Here is a 10,093-nt window from a genome sequence, read left to right as displayed (position 1 = left end):
ACATCGACTGAGATAAATAATAAAATGAAATATTAAAAACACGATGTATCTCGCTGCATTGCGCGAGTACGCTTCTAGTATATATATATATATGTATATGTATAAACATTGTACTGTTGTTCGCGTTTTATATATGTGTATAAAAATTGATAATGAAAAAGAAAAGGACGAGTGCTATAATATGATAAATATGTTGAAGAAGCCTTTATGGTCTTATAAAAAAGATGTCGAAAATAATATACCAATGCGAAGGTATTGTTTTCGATCTCTTTATCTATACTATATTATAAAGCATTTGACAAAAACTCTTAAAAACTACTTTTTATACGTAAAGTACTGTTTATTAATGCATATTACTTAAAACTCAAAATTTCAAGTACATTATGCGTAAGTACAGCCTCATATCTGAATTCGTGTAACTAATTGCAGATAAACATAATCAAATACAGGATAAACATCTCATTTTAATATATAAAAAATCTAAAATATAATTAGGATAATCATTAAGTTATAACAAAATACTTAATTATTATCTTTATAAAATTATTAAACCGAAAATAAAATATTTCGTTATTAAACTTAAATTAAATTATAATAAAAAAATAAATTAAAGAAATTACATAAAAAAACGTGAACTTTTAAATAGTTGATTCGATATTAACATTGATATATTTTTTTCCAAATTTTAATGATATCTTTAAATTTATATTTTATTTAAAAATAAAATCATTATTGTTTTATTAAAAACACATAAAATCGTATTATAACATTGACATAGACAAATAATAAAATAGAACATTAAAATCAAGATATATTTCGTTGCATTGTGCGAGTACTATTCTAGTACAAATTAAAATATATGGGTAATAATTTAAAAAGCCCACCGAAGAACAACATTAGAAGTACCAATAACAAATCAAAAAACCAAAAAAACATATCAAAACGAGGGAGACCGATTGTAATGATCAACAGTGATGAAGAGCATACGATGATAGAGCCGCTTAGAGGGAGATATGAGGTTGAGTGAGAAGGGTTTGAATTGCGTCATAGGATTTGTTAATGGTAAATTTAATTAATTAATTTATTAAAAAAATTGGGAAATTAATTTTAACTTTAAATTATTCATATTTTTTCTAGATAATTATTCATAAGAATATTGTTGAGTATGTTAAAAAAAAATTCTTTATTTCTGTTGGAATTTATAAAAACTCCAAATTAAAAGAATTTTAATTTTGATTAAAAATAGAAAGTCTTTAAACCTCGTATTTATGTTTTCGTGTTTCTTTCCATGGAGCCTACAAGTCAAGGAAAAGGGAAAAAATTTCTAGCTCAAGTCAAGAGAATGATTCTTTGTAGCCCAGAGGTAATTAAATCATTCCACACACAAAATTAAATCCAAATAAATAGTTCAACCGAAAATCGACGTCATCGAACTTATATCAGATCGTAGGTTCGAAGATCTACGCAACAGTCGATTTGGAAAAAGCTCGAGTTGCGAGGACCAGAATGATCGAAAACGAACCATCAAATCCTCGTTGGTACGAATCTTTTCATATATATTGTGCACACAGTCTTTCCAACATTATATTCACGGTCAAAGACGATAATCCTGTGGGCGCGATTCTGATCGGCCGAGCATACCTCCCGGTGGAAGAGGTTGTTAACGGGTACGAAGTCGATCGATCGCTCGAGATTCTAGACGAAGATCGTAACCCGATACGAGGGCATTCGAGGATTCACGTGAAGTTGCAATATGTTAGTGTGGCAAGAGATAGCCATTGGTCACAAGGGATTAAAAGTGTTACATTTGGAGGGATACCGTACACGTTTTTTCGGCAGAGGGAAGGTTGTGAAGTGACGTTATACCCCGATGCACATATACTCGATGATAACATGACGTCTTATCTAGTTTCTAATGGGTATTATGCGCCCCAAAGATGTTGGGAGGATGTTTTCGATGCGATTAATGATGCAAAGCATTTGATTTATATAACGGGATGGTCGGTTTACACAAAGATCGTGTTGGTTCGGGACCCACGGAGGCCGAAGCCCGGTGGGGACGTTACGTTGGGTGAGTTATTGAAGCGGAAAGCCAGTGAAGGGGTGAACGTGTTAATGCTCGTTTGGGATGATCGAACTTCGGTCGAGTTGCTAAAGAAAGACGGGTTAATGGCGACACACGATCAAGAATCGGGAGATTATTTTCGTGATACAAAGGTCCGTTATGTTTTATGCCCTCGTGATCCAGACGGGAATAATAGTTATGTTCAGGGGATTCAGGTCGCTACGATGTTCACTCACCATCAGAAGACGATTGTGGTCGATAGTGAGATTCCGGGAGAACCATCGTCGGAAATGAGGCGGATTGTCGGGTTTGTTGGTGGGATTGATCTTTGCGATGGGCGATATGATTCTCGTGATCATTCTTTGTTTCAAACATTAAAAGATGTTCACCATGACGATTTTCACCAACCGAACTTCTCGGGAGCGTCGATCACAAGAGGTGGGCCGAGAGAGCCGTGGCATGACGTACATTGCAAACTCGAAGGCCCGATTGCTTGGGATATTTTGTACAATTTCGAACAACGGTGGACTAAACAAGTCGGAACTCAACATCTTTTTACGCTCGCCGAGCTCGATCAATTCATAACTCAACCCTCGCCAGTCGGTCCATCGTCTGAAGATCGTGATACATGGAACGTCCAATTATTCCGGTCAATTGACAGTGGTGCGGCATCAGGGTTTCCAGAAAAACCCGAGGAAGCATCGATGGCTGGGCTCGTTACTGGAAAAGATAAAGTGATTGATCGTAGCATTCAAGATGCGTATATTAGCGCCATACGACGTGCAAAAAACTTCATCTACATCGAAAACCAGTACTTTTTGGGGAGTTCATATGGTTGGAACCCGAGCAAAGATTTCAAAATCGAGGATATCGGGGCTTTGCATCTCATACCAAAGGAGCTCGTGTTAAAAATCATTAGTAAAATCAAGGCGAAAGAAAGATTTTCCGTCTACATAGTGATCCCAATGTGGCCTGAAGGGATCCCGGAAAGTGGATCCGTTCAAGCCATTCTAGATTGGCAAAGAAGAACAATGGAGATGATGTATAAAGACATCACCTCCGAGCTTCTAGCCATGGGGATCGAAGCAGATCCGAGGGACTACTTGAGCTTCTTTTGCCTCGGGAACCGTGAGACCAAGACACCCGACGAGTATGAACCACCGGAGAAACCCGAGCCGGATTCTGATTATGGTAGAGCACAAGAATCTCGACGATTTATGATCTATGTTCATGCTAAAATGATGATCGGTAAGTAGTACATTATCTTTTTTTTTTCTTATAAAAAACGATTTAAATCCACTTGAATTAACCACATTTTACATAGAGAGGCTAGGATTTACTGGTAACCCAGATGGCGTTGAGTCAATTTAACCTTTTGTTTGTTTTAACCATTTTGCTTTGTAGTTGATGACGAATACATAATCATCGGTTCGGCTAACATCAACCAAAGATCGATGGACGGGGCTAGAGACACCGAGATCGCAATGGGTGCGTACCAACCAAAACACATAGTGACACAATGGCCAGCTCGTGGTGTGATCTTCGGCTTCCGGATAGCATTGTGGTTGGAACATTTGTCTTATGTTCACGATTCTTTTCGTCATCCAGAAAGCATAGAGTGCATTAGAAAGGTCAACGCATTAGCAGATGAGAACTGGAGTTTGTATTCGAGTCCAACGTTTGTTCAAGACCTTCCGGGGCATTTACTTCGGTATCCTGTGGCGATCTCAAACGTCGGAGACATTACGGCTTTACCGGATTTCTCTTTCTTCCCAGACACCAAGGCTCCGGTTTTGGGGTCGAGATCGGAGTATCTTCCTCCGATTCTCACCACTTGAAGTCGCTCATTGTAACACGATATCACCAATTTATACAATTTAAAGAATCATTTATATTACTTTTAAATTTCAAAATAAAAGTTTTATAAGTTGGTTTCAATTTAATACAAATTTTTCATGAAATTTGATCGTTAAGATCTAAACTTGAACTATAAAATATTGTTCAAGACATATTGCGGGAAAGATATTTTGCGACTTTACCATGCCTGTAAGACAAGTTAAATAAAAACTCACCTGAAGATTCTAATACTTCTAGTAAGTTTCGGTTACATTGGATTATTAATATATAGTTAAACTGTAAATAATTAAAATGATAACAAAATAAATATTATAAATTAAGATTAAAAAAATACTGATTATTCAAACAATTAATAAAAACAATCACTACAGTAAATAAATATAAATATTTTTATTTTAAGATATTTGATTTGTGATGGGATATATAAAATATTGGAAAATTTGTTAAAATAACCATTTTTACGAGTTGGTTTTACATCTTAGCCATTTTTTTACAAGGTTTACCAAAATAGCCCTACGTCTGTATTTTTTTTTTGCGAATTGGATGAAAAGTGTAAATCTTTTTGTAGACCTCACTGCAAAATGTAATTTTTTTTTTGTCTTTTAGTTGGGTCCACAATTGCGGACGTGAATATTATGGACCTATGACTATTTTTGTAAACTTGGAGAGAAAAATCATAAGAGGTGAAAACAACCTTGAAAATTGGTTATTTTAATAAATTTTCTTAAAATATTTTCTAATAAAAAATTCAAAACCTGTGAATCAAATTAAATTCTAGAGGATATTACATTTCAGGTCCCTATAGTTTGTTTAGAGGATGATTAGTCTTTTATAACGGTTACTAAATAACGTCGTTAAATAGAAAAACCATGGATTTTACAAAAATAAAAAGTCAAAAACTACAGATATAGATAGTTAAAAGTACAAAAATCAATAAAACCACAATTACAAACAGAGTGGTTCACTCTATAACTTATTTTAAAGTTTCAATAAATGCATTGATGGTAGTTAGATATACCTATTTATTTTATCATCGTGGATAATTGTCACGAGTTAATGTCTAAGTTGACCATTTAATTTTCCAAAAACAATTCACAACAAAATACTATAAAAATTTATAAAATAACGAACTTTATAATAAAAGTATTATAAATATTAAAAAACCATTTACTAAATACTTATACGGATAAATGTTTATAAAATCATATTACTTTATCGGATGAATAATGCAAAAAACAAGAATCTTACCTGATAATAACGAAACAAGAACATAGAGTCTTACCCGTTAAGTGAGAAATGACGATTCTTACCACGGTTAGTGTTTTACATAAGATGCAATTTTTGTTGACTAAAATCTTACCCGGTAAGTAAGCAATAATATTGGATTTTACCGATAAACGCTTATCGGTTAAGTGTTTGGTAAACGATCACTTACCTTGTTAAGATTTTTTACAAAAATTTAATATTAATTTATAAATCTACACATCCCGTCTTAAGAATTGTATAAAACATATGAATGTCTTCGTCTTGATTTTGGCAAAGGTCAGTGATTGGAAGTCCACATGCACAAGCGTTCACATTTATGGGGATGCCTGCTATTAATATTATTTTATTTTTATTTTTATTTAATATTATTATGTTCGGTAGAAAATGTTTTTTCAACTGTTCGAAATTATTCATTTTCTAATAATTGATTTGTTCCGATCCAATTCAATAAATTAGATCTCCATTTTATAAATTATTTAAATTATAACGTTTTATTCTTTTGGATTTTAAAACAAATGATTATACCATAATAAGAATTAAGGTGGGGACTGTAAGAGTTAAGAGGAGAAGCGTAAGAAGTGATTTGGATCATTTATCATTTTCCGTTTCATCTACACCTTATGAATTGTGTTTCTCACGGGAATTGATCTCGTACATCTCGGTATATCTCATTAGTGTCGATCTTCAATTGATCTAAATGTGGAGATCACTTCTTATCTTTCTCAACATAATTCTCCTTTTCATTGGAACCCAGCCCTGGATTTTAAACTGTTATCTAACAATTGGATTTTAAACTGTTATCTAACAATTGATCAATTCAGTTTTAATATTGAGATTTTGAATTTGAACTAATCAAACTATAACTGAATATCTAAATTTGATATGCTACAGTTGATAATTGGTTCAGATGACTTGTTACACAACCTATACACACACATCGTTTTAAAGTCATATGAAACTCAAGAAAACGAGAAGTTTTAATATCATATGATCATATTTTTTTGGGTGTGTTAATCATATATGATTGCAACTTTAAACCATTAGATCATTAGCTTATAAAGTTGATCAATGAACATAGATTAGTCTTACGGGTCTCACGAAAAACCCTTGGTCTCACATGAACCCAACCCTATATATATATATATATATATATATATATATATATATAATGATATCTTCAAATTTATATTGTTTGTTCAAAACTACATAAATTCGTATTATAACATGAACAAAGACTAAAAATAAAATAAAATATTAAAATCAAAATATATCTTATTGTATTGCGCGAATACCTTTTTAGTATTATATAAAAGCATACAGTTTTTTGTATTTACTTGTTTAATATTCTTAACTAATCAATTTTTTATCTAAGACCAAATAAAAGAAGTCAATTATTATTCAAATGCAGTAACAGAATTTGATTGGTCGACTTTAAAATAATAGTGGCGTGTTTTGAATGCATTGCTTAACAAACCAAAAGAAACCAAATTTTATGGTCAACTTTACTTTCAATCTAGATTACTTGCGTTTTTTTTCCCCCTTATTAAGATGGATATCTAACACGTTTTGCAAGATAATTAATCACAGGATGACCATCTGTTTTATGAATAGTTTGGAATCATTGTATTTGAACTTTTGTGGTCACAGGAGGATTCTTATTCCTCCTTGAATTTGAATCTGAGATTTACAGACACTTAATATCTAGAGTTTAAATCAATCAGACATCACTCTTATAGTTTAGATTACATACATTTGGTGTTATAAAAAAATTAAAATAATATTTATACTCATTAAAACTTAATTTACCACTAGATTTTAGAATCACAGTTTTATATTCGAATAGCTCTACATACTTCTTTTTCTCCATGGTTATACTTATCATTTAGCGAAGCGCCTCGCTATGAGAATCTAGCTTCGCTAACGTTCGGCTAAGTCTTGAACCTTCGCGCTGACCGTTCGCTTTCTCAGTAGCAAGCCGCTTCTCTTTGCCCCTTAAGTAGAAGGACTGTTTGTCCCTAATAATTAATTCTCGCTGACCACGTCTTATCTGAATCCCGACGATCAAATTCTTGGTGGGAATCATCAACTTTATAATGTTTTTGGTGTTTATTAGTTGTGGTATACAATCGGTTTACGAACTAATGGAGATCTTTATACTGGCTGTTATCTCAAACCGGCATTCGAGCCCACAAAGCCTAGCCATATCGCTATTGTGCTATTCTCCCTGTCTTTTTTGGGCATTTCTAATAATATCAAGTCTTATTCCTATTTTGGTAAACATTTTAGGGCCCCTATTTTATCTCCCTTGGACGAAAAAAATGAGTAATTATTAGTTATATATATACATACGTGTGTGTGTGAGAGAGAGAGTTATTATGCAATTATTTATATTTGTACAACTAATACAACTCAATCTCAACCGTTCATTTACTTTGATGAATATGTGATTTCATAAATTTTTTGATTGTTTCATAATATAAAGTATTGATCATAATTAATGAATTTTAGTCATCTTCCATAAGTATTCAAATCATAATATATGAGTTCTCATCATTTTCATAAGTATCTCAATTATTTGGGTTACATTGGTTGTACAAATGGACATGCCCTATGTAGGGTATATTTCAAATGCAACCATGTCCATTTGTACAACCAATGCAACTTAATTAATTGAGATATTTATGGAAATGATAATAGTTCATTTATTATGATTTGAATACTTATGTAAGATGACTAGATTTCATTAATTATGATCAATACTTTATATTATGAAACAATCAAAACTATTATGAAATCACATATTCATCAAATTAAATGGACGGTTGAATTGTATTGGTTGTATAAATGTAAATAATTGCATAATAACTTACATCTATCTCTCTCTCTCTCTCTCACACACACACACTCTCTCTCTCTCTCTCTCTATATATATATATATATATATATTATTTTTTAAATGAGTAATTATTAACTTTATTATTTTGATAACCATATTTTGTTTCTAAACGGTCATGTACCAAATACTTATCAGACAAGACTTATCAAATCAGATTATCTTACCTTATGAGATAAACATGGTTATGATGACCAAGAGTTTTAAAACATCTTCAACAAATTCTCTAAAATGAAGATTCAAAAGTTAAATTATTAAAGAAAATATATATATATATATATATNATATTTATGGAAATGATAATAGTTCATTTATTATGATTTGAATACTTATGTAAGATGACTAGATTTCATTAATTATGATCAATACTTTATATTATAAAACAATCAAAACTTTTATGAAATCACATATTCATCAAATTAAATGGACGGTTGAGATTGAGTTGTACAAATGTAAAGGGTTGTATAACTATATATATATATATATATATATATATATATATCTTCAATGACGTCTCTATTTTGGTGATTGAATTATATTATTAAAATATTATATATCTTTCCTTGGTAGGAAAAATAAAATTATCTCTCTTTCATCGGATAATCATTTTTAGAGAGTTCTCAAAATTTGGAGAATTTCACTCTCGTTTGTCTCCTATTTTCTTCATTTGGGGAATCCCTTGGATCAAAAAATCCACAAAATCTTCATTTTAGATAATATGTTGGAGATGCTCTTACTCGGTAAAAGTGATGGCAAGAATCAAAAGTTTTATCTGGTAAGTGAGAGTAATGACTTTTACCTGGTTAGGATTTATCGTGTAATTTGTTGAATACAATGCTATTTTGATGGACACAAATTTTACTCAATGCAAAAAAGGAAGACCATCTCCAAATTCTCTAAAATAAAGATTTTCAAGATTTTTATTTCTAACAGATTCTCCAAAACCTGTTCCAACATATTTTTTAAAATAAAGAATTAAAAATCAAAATCTTATATCAAATTTAAATAAACAATAGCTTTTTATTTTGAAGATTATACCACGAATAATATTATTAAAATATTTTAAAAGATTTCATAATATATGATTTTTATTTTATTTTATACATTTAACATTAAAGATTCTAATTAATAAGAAGAATAAAAAATAATTTATGATTTATAGATAATTACTTCTAATTTTTTTTTAAATTTAATGAATTTCATTTATCTATACTATATCATAAAATATTTGATAAAAACTCTTAAAATCATTTTTATGCATTAATTAATGTTTGTTGATGCATGTTACTTAAAATTCAAAATTACAAATAAATTATGCATAAGTACAACTTATTAAAGTTCTATGTTTGAATTCGTGTAACTAATTACGGATAAACATAATCAAATAGAGGATAAACATCTCATTTTAAAATATAAAAAATCTAAAATATAATTAGGATAATTATCGAGTTCTAACAAAATAATTAATTATTATCTTTATAAGAAACTTATATTATTAAACCAAATATAAGTTACTTTGTTATTGAATCTAAATTAAATCATAATAAAAAATTTGAATTAAAAAATTACACAAAAAATAGGAATTTTAAATAGTTAATTTGATACTAATATCGATATATTTTTGTCAAATTTTATGATATTTTTAAATTTAAAATTTATTCAAAAATAAAAACATCATCGTTTTTTCAAAATCACATAAGAACATATTATAACATCGACTGAGATAAAGAATAAAACAAAATATTAAAATCAAAATGTATCTCGTTGCTTTGTACGAGTAACCTTCTATTATCTTTAAACTGTTTTTATTTTTAATTTAAAAAAAAAGACTTATTAAAACAAAGTTTTTTTAAAATATTTATACTATATTATAAATCATTTGACAAAAACTCTTAAAAACCATTTTTCATACATGAATTACTGTTTATTGATGTATATTATTTAAAATTCAAGATTACATATAAATTGTGCATAAGTACTTGGACGAAAAAAATGAGTAATTATTAGTTATA

General features: G+C 30.1%; 1 protein-coding gene across 6 annotated transcripts in view; it reads left to right on the top strand.

Moving 5' to 3' along the window:
- The window catches only part of LOC112519231 (phospholipase D alpha 1-like), a 5,888-nt gene extending 1,985 nt beyond the window's left edge, over positions 1–3,903 (top strand). The window contains exons 2-4 of one of the 6 annotated variants that reach the window (XM_025127242.1): positions 1,270–1,363; positions 1,444–3,313; positions 3,470–3,903. In XM_025127242.1, the coding sequence (XP_024983010.1) occupies positions 1,270–1,363; positions 1,444–3,313; positions 3,470–3,903 (2,398 nt within the window). Of the gene's footprint in view, positions 1–1,269; positions 1,364–1,407; positions 3,314–3,469 lie in introns of all 6 variants that reach the window. The other 5 variants (XM_025127243.1, XM_025127244.1, XM_025127247.1 and 2 more) reach the window with 5 other exon arrangements.
- The last annotated feature ends 6,190 nt before the right edge of the window (positions 3,904–10,093 follow it).

The sequence above is a fragment of the Cynara cardunculus genome (assembly GCF_001531365.2).
Source record: "Cynara cardunculus var. scolymus isolate 2C chromosome LG 10, CcrdV1, whole genome shotgun sequence".
NCBI classification, from domain to species: Eukaryota; Viridiplantae; Streptophyta; class Magnoliopsida; order Asterales; family Asteraceae; genus Cynara; species Cynara cardunculus.
This window is presented reverse-complemented; position numbering and strand designations above follow the sequence as displayed.